At 45.9% G+C, this 22,344-nt stretch overlaps 1 protein-coding gene across 1 annotated transcript; it reads right to left on the reverse strand.

Moving 5' to 3' along the window:
• Positions 1–3,765: 3,765 nt before the first annotated feature.
• On the reverse strand, positions 3,766–8,620 carry LOC119178377 (uncharacterized). Its single transcript, XM_037429581.2, has 4 exons — positions 8,499–8,620; positions 7,942–7,998; positions 6,551–6,690; positions 3,766–4,130 (listed from the first exon to the last, which is right to left on the reverse strand). Exons 2-4 carry the CDS (start codon positions 7,991–7,993, stop codon positions 3,804–3,806), a joined length of 519 nt encoding a protein of 172 aa, XP_037285478.1. The 5' UTR covers positions 7,994–7,998; positions 8,499–8,620; the 3' UTR covers positions 3,766–3,803.
• Positions 8,621–22,344: the final 13,724 nt, after the last annotated feature.

The following is a 22,344-nucleotide window of genomic DNA, read 5'->3' on the forward strand; positions in this document are numbered from 1 at the left end:
GAGACGCAGTGTTGTCTGGGTAACGCAGCGGCGTGAAATGCAGAATGTCGCATATCGCACCGGTTGTCGTCCGGCCGCGCCGATGAACGCTGGTCGCGCCTGGCGTGACGGTATAGAGTGCTCGCGTTTTGCTAACGTAGCGTCACTGTGTCCAGCATGCGCACGCGTCAAAGCTACATCGGAGTATACTGGGCCCTTCATGATGTGCTCGCGGCCGTTTTGCTAGCTCGGCATATACCAAATTTGGTGTTAGGAGACAGCAATGGATGACAAATTATATCACTGGTGCAAACATGATAATCCTGACATGCGTGTCATGTAAGAACATGACAACAGGCCACGCTCATACCGTGCTAGTGGCCGTTTCGCTAGCGCAACATGTACTAAACTTAGTATGACGTGACGGGATTAGATGACGAAGGTAAGTGACACATCTAAACATGATTATCATGACGCGGAGGTCATGTACGGCATCATTTACCTTCACCTCGTATTGTCGTGCCAATTCTGAATACAAACGTTTCTCATTCGTGCTTCGCATATCATCGAGTCCCACTGTACGTTAGATCTGACAATTTTTGCTTTTTTTTTCTTGAACATACGTTACCCTCATGACTATAATACTAAGCTACTATGTAACCCATTGCACATTTTTACTCTTCTCGATTCTTCTTATCATTTAACTCCTGAGCGTTCTCTTCTCGCTGTTTTTCTGCTCTTGCTCTAATTTTCTCATAAGGTTCCGATGTCTCCTCGCCAGTCACTCGCTGTGTCCATAAACACGATAATCTGTTGTTTCTACTTAGCCGAGCCAACCTTAAGACCAACATCTTGCGAAGCTGAAAAAAGTACTGTACTTTGAGCAGATCTATAAAGACACTTTGCTCCTTCTCGTTCACCCTTTACTGAATATAAACTGTCTAACCCCCAAATTCTTGGCCGACCAACGGAGTTAGAGCAATAAAGCCTACTAACAAAAAAGCGCTAGCTAAGTCTGACAGTATAGGAGGGGTAAGCTTCAGGCACTGACCCCACAAGGGTAGCACGCTGGCGGATCCCACCAGGCTGTCATTGACTGTTAGGAAATGGAAGTCGCACTACCCACCGCAGGCACCACTGTTGTGGCGTAGCCACTACAAATACAGGTGGTTTTCTTGTCCGTATTAGTCATGAGAACGAGTTGGAAAAGAGTAAATATTTTATACAAAGTATTTACATGTTGATGGTCTCCCCTCTCCAAGAACAAGCAGGGCCTGAGCTATTTGATGTGCCAGATCAACTTTAACAGTAGAGTCCCACAAACACGAAAAAGCGAGCTGGAACCACTGTTTTGTTACTGAAATTGAGTATAAAAATTCTTGAAACGTGCCGACTACTTGTGGAGAGTTTTCAGCCCTCGCTGGACAAACTTTGAAGAAATCCGCAGAATTTACAAATGGAAACTGTAGAAACACGCTTTTTCATAGAAGTGGATTGTTTTAAAGGCGGATTGGTTCCCCTTGTGCTTTTCTGTGTCCAAAAGGCCGACTTTCCGAAAGAAAAAGGCAGGGACTGGTTTTTTTCTTTTTCGTGCATGCGCTGAATTTCACGCTTCGCACGCCGGGGAATGGAAGAACTTCCATAGCGTCATGCGACAACAAAAACCGATGTCCGCAAGTTTGAATTACAAAGGAGTACGTGCACCGAGCACAGTGTGGTGAATGACCACTGCACAAATGGCACAGATTGACGCAGCCGAGGCATTAATTAGGCAAACAATTGAACAGCATTTCTGAGTAATAGGTTATATACATTCTCAGTGGCTGACCCCAGCTACGCAGTAACTCAACTTGGTAATGAGAGCTTCTGTTGAAGACAATACACTCTAAGCTGAAATTCGGCAATGTGCACTAACAAGAGTCATTAAATTGACGGACTAACGGTTCGGTTCATCCAACGGGAACCAAATGCATGACAGTGCGCGTCATGCGCAAACGCCCGGCAACAAAGAGGCCAACAGGCAGGGAGACTGTGCCGCGATTGCTTTTTGCTTATGCGGCAATGCACTGCTTGGCACGGTGGGCTACCAAGAAAACAAAATATATCGATTATACACCACATTGAGAGCGAAGCACTATCAAATGAATGGAAACTGCTACGCGAAGCAAGTTTCCACCATGCCGGCACGGACGGGATGGAAACAAGTGAAACCTCCGAGCATTGGCAATGTGGATAACTCTCTTCAATATGCTGAATTAGTTAGAACTATGAAGAATACTGACACCGCTTGTACAAGTAAGGTGTTCATCAGTGGTCGCGTTTACCCGCACAGTTACTGGCCACAACATCAAAGCGATATCTAGGAAAATAAGTCTTCGTACTTCATCGGCAGCAAGCTGGCTGCCGGTGTACGTGCATTGCCTGCTCACGCGAAGGAAACGTCGCATAATATTTCTTTCACAGAGAATAATCTATCCAGCATTAGAGCACAGATAAAGGTTTGTATTTCTCTCCATGCGACAGTCGCTGTGAAACATGAAGCGTGAACGCTAGCGCGGATTTTAATAATCGTGTAGCCAGCGGTGCACAGCGAGTGACTTTGGGCACGATGAAAGACCCGTGCCTGTGAGTGGTCTCTTCACTGTAACTATATATATATATATATATATATATATATATATATATATATATATATATATATATATATATATATATATATATATCACTCTGTAATACCTCGCGAACAGTGGACACCATACCTATAGCTCATTTCTTTGAAAAATAAGGAAGAGGAGAATACCGCATGGAACGTATGTTGCGATCGCCGGTAGTTGTTTAGCCGAACTCTCCGTAAGCATAGCGACGCCTTCGGGAAGCCGAACGGTGGCAACGGCGGGGTGCCTGACTGCTTTGCCGGCTTTCGTATCTAAGCGCCACTGCTTTGTGTACGTTTGTGGACTCGTTCACCAGCACTTCGAACGCTGGTTCGGCCGACACAATCGAACGCCGAATGATAATTCGTATTCTCTGACTTGAGAGACGTTGAAGATTACATGGATTCCTTTTAAAACATTGGTGCGCTTCGGGCTATGTGTATACGAATTCGAACACGTAACTTTTCACGTACTACGCTACCAATATTTACTGTTTTTTACGCCGGGCAAAAGTCTCCTCCCGGAACTATATAAGAAGTGAAATTATTGTGATAAATATATCGAATGGTTAGATCTCTGTAGCGCGGACAGTCAGGGTTTGATGTGTTTTGCATTGAAATAGTAGTGCGTACGTGTGTGTGTTGCATGCCCAATATACTTTGTTCTTCGTGGCTGGTGGAGTTGGAATAAACTAATATACACTCCACAAGAACAGGTTTTCCATCTTTTTACCATTCGTCCATACGGTTCAACTGTTAGTCCTACTCAAGAATTCTACAAGGATACAATTAAACCAAGACGAGCAATTGGTAGGGGTAACTGTTGAACCATTGTAGTTGCTCCCGCAGTAAGTCTAAAGTGTGTTCAAAATCTGTGCAACCCATTTATATCCTTAAAGGCCGAATGACATACTCTACTTCAGTTTTTTTGGGTAAGAGCGTAGAGCATTAGTGTACGTGATTAGGTAAATATTAGTGGGAGTATATAAATGTCAACGTTTTACAACGCAAACCCATTACGTAGGTTCTGATCCCGAGTGCTGTCTTGTCACCGTTCTGAATTCGGATGATGCTGAAGTAACATAGTACGTGAGCATCCCGGTTACTCAGATTACGAAAGAAAAGTTATAACATTTTTAACATAGCAAACTGTTATGTTACAATTTTATTTTCACGAGAGCTGCGATTTTTCCAAGCCCATTCCGACCCTGACCAATCGGCTTGCCGAACGACGAATGAGATTGAGGAACACTTTCAAAAAGCTCATGTAACCCTCCGTGTCATCCTTGCTATAGCCACTCGTGATTTTGGTTAGCATTTCAGACACAATCAAAGCCGCTTTTTCCCCAAGCTTATGCTTGGCCTCTTTAGCGGTTTTCTTAATGTTGTCCTTGGCTTCGTTGTATACTTCCTTAGCGGATATTTTCATATTCTTAGCAGCATCTTTCACAGCTGCTTTGGTTCTGTTCCACAGGTGACGGAAAAAATACTCTTCACCCTGCAAAAAGCAAAACACGTAGCTACGTAAGCAAACCCAACCCAGCAAATGAATTACTGGTTACACTTAATACACAAGCGTATGTGTGAAGGAGTAGCACAATGTGTCATAGATACGGTTATTCACGTGTTCTCTAGGCACCATATATGCGCTAATCACTGCATTATTTTGCATAATTATTTCCAGCCACAGTTATAGGCGCAATTTTATCATAGCCGGGATCAGTAGTATGGCCAGCTCAGCAATTAAAGGCACTGTTCTTCTTCTTCTCATTGCACTGAAACCAGGAAGTTGGACAATCATGAGGGACGAAGGACAAACTACCACTTAGTTTGGAGGGCACAACAATTAGCAACTTCTCTTATTGTGCTCCTATTTTGTTGATGTTTGCACCACAGTTATGACTCTTTCTGAGACGAAGAAATCAATACGGCATTAGGGTGAGACAAACTGGCACGATCGTTTTTGACAAAATTACAATTTTCACGTAGTTGATAATGTAGAGGCTCATATACGTTTACATACATTGCTTTCCCCTGCTACTAACAGAAAGTGTGTGGAAAATATTGAAATAAACTCTCAACCCATGGTTTGCAAGCAGCAGAGCTCATAGCTAAATATGAATATTTTACAACAGATTCTGTTGACTATATGTGTTTTAGTGTATATGCTGTTACGACAATAGTTGAAAAAGGACTGGAAATTTATTCGGAAAAATTTGAAAGTGTTGGTTCGGCCGTGGCACCAGCCTTCGTGAAAGTGTGTATATATATACATATATATATATATATATATATATATATATATATATATATATATATATATATATTAATTTTTGTTTTGCGTCGATAGGTATTTTTTGGTCAAGTATGTCTGCGCGTGCCAGTGCTTCATCAATGATACGTGGGGGGTATTTCTGCTTTCGAAAAACAAATACGCTGTTTGTCAGAAATGGTGCTGAATCTGCTTGCTCGGAGCAAACGCGTTTGAAACAGATGACTTCGCTGTAAAGGATAATTGATTTAAAACTTTCAAAGTGACTGCCATAGAAATCAAAACATTTCGGTCAGTCAGAAGGTTTTTGGTAGAACTTTATGATTAAGTTTCTGTTTCTTCGACTAATAAAGATGTTCAAGAAGTATTTAGAGTTTCCGTTCAGTAGACGTGCGTGAAGGATATGAACTGGTGAACATTACTGAACTACGATATGAATGAAAGAAGGGGAGACTCATCAAATAAACAAAATATATTCAATGATTATTTCATTGTAGAGCGATTCTATTTGGCGACTGCTTAAGAATTACTCTTCAAGCTTCCCCTTAAATATGCTGCATAGTTTGGCCCAATCCTAGTTCATATGAAGGTGCCACTGACCTATACGTAGTGCACTTTATTGAATGCAAAATTGTTCAGCTGCAGAATCATTTGAAGTTGTGCCGCAATGATAGTGATGGCTACTAGCTTATCACCGGAAAACTTGTCATATGCTTCAAAGATTGCCCAGATTCCATCCGATTAAGGAATATTTGTGTAGAGGGACGATACTTCCAGCGTTACCTGAATGAAAACATTATGTGCGGTAAATATGTAACTAACAACAAAAATTGGTTCGTGTTCCTCGAAAAAGACTGATATGTGGTGGGAATGTGATGAATTAACGAGTCCACGTAACAGGACAGGTATTCTTCCATTGTTCCGTTTGGAGACACTATGGAGCAGCCTGGGTTCTTCGGCTTATGAATTTTTGGCAGCATGGTGGCCAGCAAATGAAGTTAGCGGGACTAGAGTTATGGCTGCCTTATTACATAATTTACGGTCTCGTGAGATGCACATATTTTTTTTCTTTACACTCCTATACTTTTGAGCACTTGACACACACTTTGGCTACAAATGACGTGCCATGGTGGTCGTAGACTAGGACGTAGTATTCAACTATCGCTCGGCGAGGCCATCGCATCTAGTGGCGACCTTGAGAAGGTGCCACCAAAATTGATCGCTTGTCAGATATAGGCGACATTCGCAATAAATTTGTTGATAGCATACGATACTCCAGAGGCACGAAACTCTTTTCAAGCTGCTCTAGATAAGTTATTTTAAGAGGCAGCGTTGCGCGTTTTCTTTTCAAGCAAAAGTACGCAAATATTCTTGAGAACCTCAACAATTTGCTTATTTTATGTCCTTCAGCTCTAGTGTCCACTGGCTTCAAGGTTTCTTTAATGTGGTCTTTTACAAGACACATAAGATTTTTTATGTAGTTTTGTAATGGGTCAATAAACCCCCAATTATAGAACACATCACTCTTCTCGACTGCTCAAATCATCGCCACCAAAGCAATATTTAGTCCTTTGGACACATTCTTTGGAGCATCTTGCATATATAATAGATAGTTGAACATTATGCGTTCTGGTTTTATTGCCCACCTGAGCACTCAGCTGTTCATCCTTTTCCAAGGTATCTGCCACATCACGAAGAATTTCACCCAGATAAACGGCCTCACGAGCAGCGCTGCCAAACACCGTGTCAACGCTTGACCCATCCTTAGGAATAGCATAAGCATTCGCTGAAATTAAAAGGTGCAATGAGCGTTTAGTGTACATGTCAGATACATTTTAAGAAGCAGCTCTCTGGTAGGATTCACAAATAGACCGTTAGACTGAAATGAAAAACGCAATACATAGACGATTAGGCGCTCATCGATTCCACTGGCCCATTTATCTCGAGCACGGGAAAAGGCTTCAATTAGTGATGTTTATATTTAAAATATGAATACGTACGTGGTCACAGAAAGACGAATACGAACTAAAATGAATGTGGTCACAGCTTCCGCAAAATACGTCTGGCAAGGGTCGATAATAAAAGTAATGCATAAAATGGGCGGGAAGCAGTATATCCGAAACTATCGCCTCGTATCTTTAGCTGTGTTTGGTGTTTTCTGTAAAAGGCAAATTCTCGGGTTTTACTACCCATTATGAGGAACGAAGATGCGAGGTCGCACAACTTGGAGACGACGTTTACTCCGCGATGGCTTGCTCCAATCTACCTAACTTCGCCCTACTCCTTCCTTTGGTCTCTCACGCCTCCTCGCAAGCTCATTCTCCATTTCCCTATTTTCAACACGATATATTGTAGCTTATTATAGCGAAGGTTATAAACGCATGATTTTAACATGACAAGTTTTTTTTTCATATTAGCACAGGCTCAGGCGACATCTTTCTGCCTCTGAGCACTAAGTGGAACTCTCTACGTTCTTCTTAATGCCCTCAACAACACGAAGAATTTCGTGTGATTCTCAGATTATTCTTAATGATTCTCAGACTGAGAATCATTAGGAGTAGCTACTATAGGAAGTTTTATCAGCTACCTAGACCTCCCTTAGTGATTAGTACAGTACACGTAAGGTGCTGCAGAAATTACAATCAGTAAGCACAAAGGTAACAACAGCTATGTTTAAGACTTCATTAAGCGAATTGCAAAACAGGGGTTTTTGTTTTTTCTCTCGAACTAAGGACTTAATATTGTGCGGACCACCAATTACAATGTGGTTCGGAAGAGTACGTTTTAAGCAACGAAAGTTTTGAGAACCAGTAAACCGGGTCGCAGTGAACATGACTGGTGCTCCTAAAATTTCAAAATGCTTGCGCAAATTGGACCTATGAATGCGCGCCCCACATATATTGATCAACTTGAAATGCGGGAAGTGTGGGAATTACGTTGCACCCATGCGCAAATTCCTGTGTTAGTTGGCTCATTTAGTTAGCTACGACAATGAACTCCACCTCTATCGGTTTATGCAAAAGAGTGTTTAGCTCACCTGCTAGAATAGCGAAAGCCACAAGAAAAACAGCTGTGAATATCTGCCGCATGGTGACTGTGAAGAAAAAGAAATACTATGGTGGTTATTGACGCAGGGATAGCCCACTTTATGTGCAAATAAAGGCGCGAGGTCAATTTTTTTCATTCAAGTGGATCTTTTTTTTTCAAATTATTTTCTCGCAACTTTCTTTTTAATAAGAGCACAAATATAATAACAGGAATATAACTGCCACGTCGATGAACTTTTACATGACACAACTCTCCTGAACATATAGCAGCTATGCAATTATATGTCCCGCTTGTTATCTTCTTATTACCTGCTGTTTTGTTTGCTTATTTCTAAAACACAAAATAGGAAGTAATTTCCAAGGGCAGTTCCACAAAAAATACATTTTTTCTCACAGGAACAAGAAACCATTTGAACTTCTTAAAAAAACAAGCGATCTACTTGCGGAGAGTATTATAATATAATATGATTCACACTTGAGTTTAACAAGAAACGTTGCTTGAAAGCTGCACTGAAATTTCGCGTGCGCTGTGTCGGAGTGCACTTACCAATTGTATAGGACGATGAGGCCTTCGATGATTTTATCGAACACAACAGTGTGGGAGCTATGACAGCAGTACACCTTTTATGCTTGATGCAATGAGCTGACCGGCGTTTTACGTAAAAGGTAGATAACCTCTAGCCACAGGATCACTGATCGCTGAATAGCTTGCAGAATAATCTGCATACCTCTCTTATCTTCATATATGCATTAAGAATTGTTCTTGACGGAAACGTGCGTAGAAATATGTGATATACCTCAATATGCCTACGCAATGTCGTGAAATCTTCCTTGTGCTCATTTATTGAACCGATGAACTCAATAGTTCTAACTCTGTCAAACAATGTCGTGTTCATTGTTGCTTTTCTTGAATTGGCACAAGGCCACACATTTTTGGTAGTCATCATGTGTTGATGACATTTCATACATCGTCGTGCGGCTTTATTAAGTGGACTGAGTTTTCGCAACATGAAACTTGTACCACACTGACCTCTCATCTAAGGAAGGATGGAAAATAGGGGAGAAATAACGGCAGGAAAATTAACCAGCCTATAGGCAGCCGGTTTGCTAACCTCCTACCTAGTCATAGTCCAGTCTAGTCTTTCGCGGGGCGTGACATTGCTGTTACAGCCGCTTGTTCAAGTTTATGTCACGTAGGAATTTCAGCAGAGCTTTTGTCGCCTTCGGTTGCTATGTCTTCTCTTGGGCACTTGACAGAATAGCGTCCACAGACATTTGGCTATTGTCGATGTGCGCAAGGACGGACGGTATGTCTCGGTATGTCATAAAACGGACAGTCGCACAGGACGGGATGTAGCGTCTCTTCGCAATGACAGGCATCGCAGAGAGCGTTGTCGGCCATTCCTATGACAAATGAACAATATTTTGTAAATGCCACTCCTAGCCCTAAGCGATGAAGAAGGGTGGCTTCTCTTCGGTCGAGCCCAGTGGTAATGCGGAGAGCCATCAAAGAGGGCAGGTGGTGTTGACGATTCATCTCGTTGCTTGGTGGGCACCATAGTAAACACGTGATTTCACGCGCAAGCCGTCAAAGAATACTGGCTGCATCGGTTCGCAAAGGTGGTATGGCTTCTTCTCGGGTTCCTTCAAGAGCTGCCCGCGCGGCAGTATCGGCATGTTCGTTCGCTATGACGCCGCATTGACTTGGCAGCCACTGAAACGTCACATGATGCTCTTACTCGTATTAAGTGTGGAGAAGGCGTCGAATTTCGAAAAAAAGCTGTTCGTACGGCGCACGACGAAGTGCTGAGAGCAAATATTGTCGGGAAGCCCTTGAGTCACTGAAAATCAACCATTGTTGCGGTGGTTCCCGATTGAGCACATAAAGTGCAGCGCGCAAAGCAGCTGGTTCAGCTGCTGTAGATGCCATGGAGTGGTCAGTCTTGAAGGTGATGGTAACACCTCTTGCTGGGACAACTACTGCACCTGATGAACACTGGCAGTTCGTGGAGCCATCGGTATATATATGTACACTGTCTGAATATTTCTCATGCAAAAGAAGTTGTTTCAGCACGGGCGATGAAAGCTCAAATTTCCTTCGGATCCCTGGAACTCTAAAATGCACTGTGGGTCGAATAAGACACCAAGGAGGTATCGATGGTTTAGATGCAGGAGTGAAGCCCGAGGGAAGTTTCTTGTTGTACTTCACAATCATTTTAGCGAACAATGCTTGGCGCCTCTCTGAAGGCAACAGTGCAAGGTGATGATAGAGAGCACGAGTGAAGTGTCTGATGTGCGTTCTCAGGACTTCAACAACATAGTGAGTTTGTATCTGATAGTCACCAGTAATTGCAATTGTTGCCCCTGTTGACGTAAATCTGCGCAAACCAAGGCACACACTCAGTTCTTGGGCTTATACTGCCTGTAGAACACGAACATTGGTCTTGCAGGTATTGCTAAGCACGGGCAAGCTATATCTCATGAAACCGAAAAACAGGGTTCTGTAGAGTTCCATCATTGCGTCCACTGACACCCCTCACGTCTTTCCTGCCAGGAACTTGAACGATTGGGAAATGGCAGTCAGGCGCTTCTTCATATAGGCCACATGCGGACTCCTACAGAGGCCGCCATCAATAATGATGCCCAGAAATGGGTGGGTTCTGTCGTAAGAAATAGGTCGCTCACGGATTGAGATGACAAAAGGGGTCATCGCTTTGCGAGTGAAGGCCACCAGCGCGCATTTTTCTGCTGATCTGCCGAGACCTTGTTTTAACATGTAGTTGGCCATCATAGTTGCTGCTCTTTGAAGCCCGGAACGTATCTGAGAACGTGTGACTGCCGAAGTCCCGACACAGATGTCGTCTGCGTATATTAATATTTAATAGTACTTGGCAAGCATTCAGCAAGGCCAATTAGTGCAAGACTGAATAGCGTCGGGCTAACAAATCCGCCTTGAGGAACACCCCTGGCAATATAGGGTCGCGTAGTTGGGCCATCTTCTGTTAACACAAAGAATGATCTTGCAGCCAGCTAACTCGAAATCCACCGAAAGACTCGACCCCCTAGGCCAACCACCACGAGAGCACCCAAGATGGCTTCATGTAGTACATTATCATACGCGCATTTCACATGTAGAAACAAATATGTACATAGTCGCTTACGGGATCTTTTGTGGTGAACGTATGAAACTAGATCAACGACATTGTCAATGGAAGAGCGGTCTCGTTTAAAACCAGCCATGGAATTGGGATAAATCTTGTAGTATTCAAGATACCACTCCAGGCAGCCTAGTATTATTCGTTCTATTATGTTCCCTACGCAGCTTGCCAGTGCTATTGGGCAGTATGAGGCGAGTTTGAGTGCTGATTTGCCCTGCTTCAAGATGGATTAAAGGGGCTTACTTTCCAGTCGTCAGGAACATTGCCATACCGCCACGAGATGTTGTAAAGGTTCAAAAGTTCTCTCCTTGCACCTTCCCCTATGTTGCACAAGGCTCGGTACAAAACGCCATCTGGACCCGGAGAAGTTGAACGCCTGCAGAGAGCTAGTGCCGCCTCGAGCTCCTCCATTTTAAGAGGGAGGTCCATCTGGTAGTGACAGAAACGGGGGACATCACCTATCACTGGAGAACCTGGATGAGTGGCTTGGTTGGCGATCTGCGCACAGAAATCTTCGGCGACATCGATGTCTTGCCTCACTTGAAATAGCGCGAATGCTTTGAACGGAGAATGCTGTTCCGTAGGGTGACACAGACCTTGCACCGTTTTTCAAATGTGTGAGAGTGGCTTGCGAGGGTCTAGTGACTGGAAAAACGTTGTCCATCGTTCTACCGTTAATCTATCCATGCGACACCGAATCTTCTTTTGCATCCTCCTGGCAGCCCTAAGATCGTGAATTGATTTTGTACGCAGATACCGACGTTCTGCCCGGCGTCGCAGTGCTCGGAGTCGCTCCTACTCTATATCAAAGTCGTTTCGTGTGGAAGATATTGTCACCGTGCGAGTGGCGTTTTGCGTTGTGCTCTTAATTGTTTCCTCTAACCCAGATTGTAGGCCATCGCTGCAAGCATCTTCCATGTCAGATTTGAAAATGGTCCATTGTAATGCTTGAATGGTCGTCCATGGACCATAACTAGACAAGCCTTTGATGATAAGGTAGATTGAAATGTGATCACTTCCTCGTGTCTCAACATCTGGAAACCATTTGACGTATCTCACGAGGGAGTTGGAGACAAAAGCAATGTCGAGACAGCTGCCGTTTGTCACCCCTCGAAGAAAAGTGGGGCTACCGTCGTTCAGGAGAGTAAGGCCGTAGTTGTAGGCGATGTCTGATAACCTGCGTCCTCTGGTATTTGTCCGCGTACTTCCCTATGCGTGATGGCGTGCATTGAAATCCCCTATGATGACCGATGGTGCAGGACACACTTTCAAAATATCTGCTAATCGCCTGGAATCGAGATTATTCGATGGCAATATATAAACGCCTATGAGAGTAAACATGAGTTTGTTCTTTTTCACAGTGATGCAGACATACTGATTGTCATCGCGAGGCGCAATTGGTTGCACAACATACCTCAGTTCACGACAACACAAAGACGATGATTTTGCTGCACACGCACCGTTTGTTGAAGACATGATAGCTTCGTACCCCGAAAATCTAATTGGTTTCGACAAATTGGGTTCACGATTGAGGGTGAGTGGAAACACGTTGGTAAACACGCACTGATGAAAATCTGAAAGGCGTGATTTTAAGCCTCTGGCGTTCCAGTGGATCATGAATACAGCCTTCAATTCTTTGCGAAATAGTGAGGTGTGAGTAGTCATCTCCCTAGTTGAGAGATTCAAGCACCAGGTTTAGGGCGTCCAATACTCTAAGTGCGCTTCGAGCAGATGCTGTCTTCAAGTCGACTAATATCACTCCGATGGCTTCTATGAGGGAACGCAGCACCGAGATAACTTGACGATCTGTTTTAGGCAAATTTTTCATGGCTGGAGACGGCTCTGGTGTGGCTACAACCTGCTGAGGTTCTTTGGCAGAAGAGCAGGTCGGGAGCGTGGGCTACTCCTCCAGAGAAGAAGGCTTCTCCGCTTATTTCGTAGAAGTAATGAGTCTTTTAGCGGCGCTACTGCGTGGAACCGCTAAAGAGTGGGAACTAGCATTTCGGGAATGTGCCTTCTTTGAAGACTTTCGAAGATGCTGACGTCAACGCCGACGTCGGACTACTTCGGCTGCCTCCCTGTGTGTCAAGTTGCCTCGGGCCATATGTCTGAGAACCGCGTGCTCCTTTTGGATTCGAGGACAGCCTTTCGACGAGGCAGCATGAGGACCGCTGCAGTTGGTGCCTTTCAGAGTAGTCGCCCGACAGGTGTCTTCGACATGAGGTTCAGTGCAACAGGGACACAGTTGTGAGTTGGGACATACGCCCTTGACGTGTCCTAGCCTGAAGCACTGATGACATTGAAGTGGCTTTCGGATGAATGATCGAACCGGATGTCGGAAATGTCCAACTTTAACGTGGGACGGTATGCAATCTCCCTTGAAAAACACTTGTACGCAGCGTGTATTTCCAAGGAACCGCACTTGCGTAATGACAGTTCCCTCGTTTGCAGGCTTGATGAAGGTAGGCAAATCAACATTAGGAAAGACAATGTCGATGTCATAAATTACACCGGCAAGTAATTTATTATATATGGGGATAAAGGGGCGCATTCTAATGCCGCCTAGCTCAGTCATTTGCTGCAACTGTCCTAGCGCACTCACATCGTGCACGTCTATGGCGAGAATATCCTTCCTTGGGTTTACTCTTACGTCCTTAATTTGATCTGGCACCGAACATTCCATAGCAACGAAAAGGGCTTGCCTGTTCAGCAGTCGTTAGTTGCTTGAAGGATCTTCCAGCATGAAGATGACGTGCGGCCAGCGCGCAGGCCTTGGCTGTACAGTCGCTGTACTTGCAGGAGCTAATGCTGATGTATTGGCAGCCCTTCTCTTCACCCTCTTACCCCGGACAGGTATAAAGCTGTCATCGGATGTGTCGTCTTCCGACATAGAATAGAGATCGGTGTCTTCAGTGTCACTGGGGGAGGCAGCTTGCTTCCTTGCGGTTGACAGATGTGAGAACCTCTTTCCAGGCGGGCCTCTGACATGCTCCGTGGCAATCACTTCTCATCTAAAGCGTCCAAAATGGACAATAGACGATGAGAGGAGAGAGATAAAAAGATTTATTGAATAAGACTTGTGGGTGAAGGGGAGAGGGTTCCTTATTCCAGCAACCCTCTGGCTTGCATGGCCCGCCGGGCTCGAGTGACGAGTTGACGCGGCTCGACGAGGTCCGGCTGGAAGATCGCAGCCTCCCACGCTTCACTGAGGAGGTATTGGTCTGCATCTGGTGCTGCTGCTTGTAGTCTTGGGACGCTTACATTGCACTGCCACATTGCAGTGTCTGCCACATTGCAGTGAGGAAAGATGTAGCTGTGCAACGTTGGCCTCATATGGTGCAATAGTACGCCGTGGGTGAACGTGTTGCTTTGAAGACGCCTGTAGTCAATGCCTCCGTCTTTTGTGAGTTTTGGATGTGGCGTAGCGCATCCTGCATTTGAGCCGATAATGTTGGAGCAATGCATATGTTAGTGGTGCGGGTTCTCTGCCCTCTGATTCTCATGTTGAGTGGGAGGTGCCTCGGATCTCGTACGGGAATATCCGGTTGACGCATTCGCGGGCTGCGGTGTGTGCCGCTTCATTTCCCTCGAGACCTTCATGACCCGGAAACCATACGATTCAAGTGTAAGAAGGAGAGTTGTCCATGTGCTTTAGTAGCCTAATCGCCACCGTAGAGACCCTGCCTTTCACGTTGTTCCATGCCACTGTTTGTGAGTTGGTAAAGACCACGATGTTATCCTCACTCGTATGGGGGCGAGTGCTATAGTAGCCTCTTTAGCTGTTCGCGCACGTTGGCGAGGATAGTCGCCGATGCCAGTACCGCGCCCTTGTAATCTGTGATGGCGTTACGATGTGATGACGCGAAAGCGTTATGTCCCAGTTATTTGGCTGCGTCCACGTACCTCGCCTGCGGGCCATTGCCATGGTTTTTCCGGATCATGTTAACCCTGGTGAGCCGCCTTGCTCGGTGATGTTGAGGATGCATGTTCCGAGGAATCTGCTGAATTTCAAGGTGTTCTCGGAGCTGTGACGGTATTTTGCTTTTGCGTTCTTCGTTGGGTTTTAGAGTGGTCTCGTACATGTGCGTCGAGGGATGGCTTGCTCTGAGAGTGACAGCTTAAGTGTCTCGACCTGGTTGATAAGGTGTGCTTCGGTGAGTTCTTCTCACGTATTGTGAACTCCCAAGCGAAGCAGTCGGTCAGTGGAGGCGGCTGGCGGCAGTCCTAGGGCAAGCTTTGTAGTCTTTCGTATCAGCAGATTAAGTTTTTGTTTCTTCGCTGTCTTCAAGTTTAGGTAGGGAGTTCCGTACGTTATGTGGCTGTAAAGGAGAGTTTGTACCATTTTAGGGTGTCATGCTCTTTTAAGCCACAGCGGCGGTTAGCCAACCTTCGGATTAGGTGAGTGAGCTGTGTCACAGTGTTCTGCAGCCGGGGTAGGGCAGTGGAGCCAGACCCATCTTTATGTATAAGTAGTCCAAGGACTCGAAGCGTGTCAACTTGTGGTATTTAGACTCCCTGTAGAAAGACTTGTGGGTCAGGAGCGTCGTGGCTTAGTGGTCTACCCTGGGTGCGTGCCGCAAGTACTAACAGTTCCGACTTTTCCGGAGCACATAGGAGGCCGCAGGTCTTGAGAAACTCTTCAGTGATGTTAACCGCCTCTTGAAGTCAGTCCTCCTGTTCACCCGAGCCTGCACCTCTTGTCCGCATAGTTATATATTCCGCGTATAACGCGTGATATATCCCAGGGACAGCGTCCAAGAGACGTTGGAGCTTAAGGAGGGCCAAGTTGAAAAGCAGTGGTGATATCACTGAGCTTTGTGGCGTGCCTTTGTTAGGGAGTTGCAAAAGCTCGCCCCGGATATGGGTAATCCCTACAGTGGCTGTGCGGTTAGTGAGAAAAGCTAGGGTGTAGGCGTTTGTTATGGCTCCGCAGCCGACATCTTCCAGGCTACGCAGAATGGCTTCGTGGCTGACATTGTCAAATGCGCCCTTTACGTCCAGAGCTAGAACAGATGACTTACTGTGCTTGCTCAAGCGGAGAAGAATATCTTCCTTTATCTGCAAGACAACGTCTTGTGTGCTGAGCATTTGGCGGAAGCCGAACATGGTGTTCGGGTAGTGACCATTGTCTTCAAGGTTTATGGTGAGCTGCTCGTTTACCATGTGCTCAAAGAGTTTCTGAGGACAAGATGTAAGGGAAATGGAACGAAGATTCGCAATCAAGATTGGCTTGTTTGGCTTGGCTACCATGGTCACTTTCGAGTGCTTCCAGGCCTGTGGTAGTTAGCCCTTCCTCCAGCAGTCGGTATAGTTCCGAAGGAGCGCCGTCAACGCCCGAGGCGGTAGCCGTCGTAGGTGCCTATTGTTCACTCTGTGTTTTCCTGGGCTCGTGTTGCGTGTAAGCTTAGCGAGGGGCGCGAGTAGCTCTGCCTGCGTTAAAAGCTGGTCTACTGCTTCGTTCGGTGCTCCTCGGTACTCCCTGGGTGTCGATGTGTTGATGGAGGTACCTGGCTGGTTAACAGAGCCACGCAGCTTTGCTTGAAGGTCTTGGAGTAACTGGTGCTCTGTGCTCTTGTGCTCTTGTGCATAAGCCGCTGAATTGTATTTCTTTGATTAGTTTTGGTGTGGGTGTCATCGATCAGGGCTCGAAGAATGCGGAAAGTCTTCTTTGTGCTCAATGTTCCTTGAAGTTTGTCGCAGAAGTGCCACCAGTTCTGGCGTGCAAGGTTTTCGGCGTACTCCTGTACCTGCGATGCGGCGCTTCAGCGTGCGGTTGAGCTTTTGCCGTTGACATCATTTAATAAGCGATCTTCGAGCTTCCCATAGGTGAAGGAGATGATTATCGACTGCTGAGTTGTCTTCGTTCAAGTTTATCGGTTTGGTATATTCGTCAGCAACACTTACAACACTGTTTAACCAGGCTTCAATGTCTTCGATAGTCGAGTCATCATCAAGGTCATTCCTGTAGGTGGTCCAGTCTGTGAACCGAGCTTTTCCTGTTTTGAGCGAGTGGTGAGCCTGTTCAACCTCTATTTGAATGATGTGATGCTCGCTCCCTTGAGTGTACGGTAGCCTTGTTCACGTTGCGTTGTGCACGTCTCTAGTGAACGTGAAATTAGGATTAGTATCCCTCGACACGCTGTTCCTACTCGGGTTGGATGGAGCAAGTCATTCCACAGCGTCAGACCGTGTTGCTGTACAGCGTCGTTAACACGCGCCCCCTTTTTGCTGGTGTTGTGATATCCCCAGGCCGCATGTGAAGCATTGAACTCCCCAACTAAGACGAGTCGGTTGCCGTTAACCATTAGACGGAGCTCGTGGACGAAGTGGTCGTATTGGTGTACGACCACTTCTCCCACGGAGGGCTGTAAAGGTTGACCAGGCATAAGCTCTGTTGAGTCTTCCGAATGGAGATTATCTCCACGATGGTGTGTTCGATGCCAAAGTCTTCAACTTCATGAGCCTGTGTAGTTAGAGTCTTTTTTACTATAATTGCAGTGCTGAGTGAGCATGTGAAAGCGCTGTAGCAAGAGAGCTTGACTTTGTCTGTGTGGGTTTCCTGCAATGTGATCATATCTGGATTATTTCTTCTAACATACTCTTGCAAGTTTGCAGAACAAGGTCTGTAGGACCTGCAATTCCCGTGCCATATTCGGAGAGTGCGGAGTGGCTAAGACTGTCTACTTGTGGGAGCTGCCATTCTGGCAGTTGATTTTCGCCTGGTGCCGGTCGTTTGGTGCAGTATCATCCCAAGTCTTTTGCTCTTTCCGCTTGGTTCCTGATTGCTCCACCATCTGCTCATGGGTTACGAAGTTTTTGTATGCATAAGTTATGAAGTTGTGCTGTTGGGCCATGAAGCCATCAAGCTTGGCGTCGAGCGCGCTTACAGTAAATGTCAGGGGGTATATGAAGTTGTGCTGTTGGGCCATGAAGCCATCAAGCTTGGCATCGAGCGCGCTTACAGTACATGTCAGGGGGTATACCTTTTCCATAATTTTAGTAACCACTTTCTCTATGGTTATGTCTATGGATGCGAGGAGTTTCGCAGTGAGGGCTTCCTCGAAAGCTTCAAGGCGTCGTTCGATGAGGTCGAGCATCTTCGCTTCATGTGCTTGCAGCCTTTCTTCTACCCGCTTCATTATTCTGGCTGCCGTCTGTTTTAGTATGCTATCGTTAAGTTCTAGCGTGCTACACTCGGCTGCTGGGCGTTGTTGTATCTTCTGTTGTAGATCTTGGACTTTATTTTCTGGAGCCCTAATGGTCGCTGTCTGAGCAGGCGAGATAGTCGAGCACTTGTGGTATTTAGAGAACTGGGCCCGTCACTACCAGTCACCGCGGCGGCGTAACTGATTCCCCTAATGAAGCGAGACCGTGATGGCGTGCGGGATTCAGCGCGACCTGTTTTCTTAGAGCGAGAGCGACTTCAGTCAGATTTTTGATGAAAAGAGGAGGCCCGTGAAATTTCTGGTGTGATAACCAACCCGGGTAAATCATCGGTGTGAGCACTCCAGCGATTCTCACGGGCGCGGTCGTTATCGATCTGCGGGCGTCATAGTTGATAAGGAGGGGGGCTGCTGCGTAGCTTCTTCTTGCATTCCTTTCCAGCAGTCTCAAGGCCTTCTCCGCAGATCTTGCACATCGGTTGGCAGTCGTGTGGTTCTGTGTCCTTGTCGTGGCTGCATCTGTAGCATAAGTTCGCTGTCGTCTGAGGGTAGATGTTAGATGTTGTGTCGGTGACCTATGGCGCCACAGGTTCAGCAATATTGGATGAACAGTTTTTTAAACCTAATTACTGGTCTGCGCTTTAAGGGGAGGCTTAACTGTCCTCCCCTCAGATGGTTAGTATATGTTTCAGGAAAAATAGCCACATGAAGTTAGTTTTGCCCAGATTCGCAACATATGCTTCCCATCAAGGTATGTTAGAGAGGAGCGATTGGCGTTGGACTTATTGGCTCCGGGGGAATCTCATTATGTGCCGCATAGAGTCCGTATTAAGAGAAAAAATAAATAAAAGGAAGACACAGAAAGCCTAACGTAGAAGAAAAGGGGTTGGGAAATAAGGGTCGGAAAGAAGATAGAGATACAGAAATATCAAATAAATTATAAAAAAACCACATGCACACACATGTAGGGCCTTCCGATCACAGTCGTTTGGAGAGGCCGGTTGAACGGAAGAAGTGCACGAGCGCCTTCAAAGCCTTCTTTTGCGAGATAAAGTCCTGTCGGCAGCACAGAATTCTTTCTTTCGAAAGAGTCTGGTTGCCCAGTTAGTCTAGTGCATTGCAGAGTGACTGTCTCTGCGAGAAGTATTGCGGGTAATCACACAGAATGTGCCAAGTTGTTTCGTCACTGCTTCAATGGTCTCACGCAGCCGTGTCGGCCATTCCTATGCCGTACCCGTACGCATTGGTAAATGCGACACCCAACTATAATCTGCACAGCATAGTAGCGTTACAGTGGCTAGGATAGGAAAGTGTGATGAGTGGCAAGCGGCGCCTATAGAGCGCACTGAAGCCTCCGAGGAGGAGCCACGTGGGGGTGTGCGCAGTCGTTTATAAGTTGTTTGCACGTTTCCGACAGTTTCGTCGGGAGTATTCGTCCTCGTTTTTTTAATTGCGGTAGCACTCTCACAACAATCCTTCTGTATGCACTCTCATGGCGCGAAAACAATGTCATTGCTTTGTCTCGGGATTCACTACTGGCTACAAGTCAGCTAAAAAGAAGCATGCGTTCCAAAGGACGAAGCTGTCTTAGCGCAGTGGCGGATAGCGATCCCGTGCGCTGACAAGCTGCTTCAAGAAAGGTCGGCCCTGTGCAAGCTGCATTTCGGTGAGAGGTACATCTCCAGGCACTTCGAGCACACTGTGAATAGTGAAATCGTCCGCATTGAAACTGATAGGCCCATAGGCGTGCTTGCCGTTGGGGGGGGGGGGGGGCGAAGGTTCATTGCAAGGCGCCTCCTCCCGTAACATTCGCACGCTTGGACACTCCGTAACGTTCGTAGGCTTGTTTTTCTTGCATTGGTTGAATTCGGTAAGTCTGTATGAAACTGTATACTTTGCTACTCGAGGTAGGTAGGTGTAATGCTGAACTGACGGACACAAGATCTCGTTTGTGAGTTGCGTTCACCAGAACTGCGTTTGTTTTGTCTCCTGCAGTCGATATCTTCTTTCTAGCATTCGTAAGCACTTTTGTGGCCTTTAAAGTGTACATCGCAAAAGGGACATTCGACATAACCTTTTTGCGAGCTACAATTTCTGTGATGTGGGATATCAGTTTTACAGCTAGTACTATGAAGTGCTTTTACTCAGTCATCTGTGCACCACCATGTGTACACCACTGCTATTCGTATTCTGATTGAGGCTGCAGCAAGTTTTATGAAGTAAAGTCCCTCTATCTACGAAAAGTAGCGAAAGGTCTTGATCCAGCCGCCTCGCCGCGCGATTGGCCGGTTGGCGACACGTGACCTTTTCTCCTTCGCGCCCCGCCCTAAGGGTCCAGCAGTCGTTCACTGTGCATGCGGATCGCGTGGTTGTTTGCGTTTCCGAGCGTCGAATTTGACGTTTCGGTAAGTAAAAAACATTTCTTGCGCCTTTGATGCATTGTTTTTGCAACGTAGAAGTGCTTATTTACCTTTCCCTTGAGTGGACGCGGGAATTACGTGTTTTTTATTCAACGTTTGCAGCATGACACGCTAGCATGCCGGGCTGCTGTGCCTACGTACGGTTGCCGCAACCGTACGACGGATGGAAAGAAGTTCTTTTCTATTCCTCGTGGTAATGATAACATCAGCAGACGGAAGATATGGCTCCACAGAATCGGGCGCAAGGATTTCGTGCCCACTGAAAATACCCGGCTCTGCGAGGTAAGTGATTTCGTGGTTTTTTTAAAATGTAAACACTCTCGTAGATTTCAGCCAGCCATGTGCCTCGCTGGCGTGCCTCTGTTCGTGTATATACTTTTTCATGGGCATTATCTCAACAACGCTCTTGTTGTTTTGGCGTTCTTGATACGGCTGATTTGCGCATTATAGTTATTTACGTTTCACAACCCGTATTTCTCACAGTGCTTAGCTCAAGACCCCATTACAATTGAGTTTGTTTATGTCATCATAATGCGAGCTTTTTCAAGGATAAACGACTAATGTGTTGGCTGAGCACTGAATAGGAAAGCCTAGAGCAATGCAGAGTGCCCCTTGCCATTTACTTGCTTTGACCCTTCTGCTTGAAACAGCCTTTCGTTTGTGCATTACGCATCAGGGCGTGTCACATAAAGTTATTTTTCAGGTGTGGGCATCCTTTTATAATGTTGAGATGCGACAGCATGTATAAGTGAACTTATTGCAGTTTTCCTGTTCATGCAAGGTTTCCCAGATCACGTGAGCATAGATGTAAATGTGTCAATGTGCCTGAGGATGCTTTTATTCTGTCCATTCAAGGTATTCATGGTGCTATTACCATGTGCCCGAACCACACAGAGGCGGCTGTTATTCTCAGATCTTTTTCGGGTGGCTTTAAAACTTGAAACTTACAATAAAAGATCCGTTCTTGGTATTTCTTATTTATTTTGTTTTGTCACGCCTTGCTGTGTTTTGCAGCCGGGCTCTGCGCGAGGTCAATTCAGGCTTGTCTGTCTAAGCACTTTGCATATTTTTTTACAGGACCACTTTGATGTTGAAGAATTTTAGCCATTAATCCTACAAAGCTCCGGCCAGAGGAAACTGAAGCTCTATGCCACGCCGAGCATCTTTACTCATCGGCCGAAACAAAAAGAGTGGAAGCCGCCCTGCAAGCGAATGAGGGATTTTTGAACTATAAAACAAGCACTTTCAGTTGACCCAAATATCGTCTCTACTTCAATGTAAGCTGAATTTCAGATCGTGCAAACGACCGTAAAAAAGCGCCGTATGACTACCGCTGTGAAACACCGTTCAATAAAATGAGATGCTTCGAAAGTACGAACGTTTTATTGCAAAGCTTCACGCGCCCCGGGATCGTTAGTCGTTGTCCCTATTGCTTGAAGTTTCCTGGGCAGCTTACGTCACAAAGGGCAATAATTAACCGGTTCAAACGCGCACTGAGAGCGGTTTCAGCCGTCCGCAAAATGCACGCGAGCGAGCGGAGCGTCGTCTGCTAGCGCTGCTCCTTGGACCCCTCCAGAGGGCACGCGTGTAGTTGTCGCTACCTTTATATATATAGGGACCTTATTACGAAGGAGGGCTAAGCGACAAACGGA

This window comes from Rhipicephalus microplus, chromosome 1 (assembly GCF_043290135.1).
Source record: "Rhipicephalus microplus isolate Deutch F79 chromosome 1, USDA_Rmic, whole genome shotgun sequence".
Taxonomy (NCBI): domain Eukaryota; kingdom Metazoa; phylum Arthropoda; class Arachnida; order Ixodida; family Ixodidae; genus Rhipicephalus; species Rhipicephalus microplus.

Coding starts and splice junctions, on each gene's coding strand:
- LOC119178377 (XM_037429581.2), bottom strand. CDS start 7,993: ATGCGGCAGATATTCACAGCTGTTTTTCTTGTGGCTTTCGCTATTCTA. Junction 6,691..7,941: donor GGCTTTCGCTATTCTAGCAG/GTGAGCTAAACA, acceptor TTTTAATTTCAG/CGAATGCTTATGCTATTCCT. Junction 4,131..6,550: donor ATGAACAGCTGAGTGCTCAG/GTGGGCAATAAA, acceptor TGCTTTTTGCAG/GGTGAAGAGTATTTTTTCCG.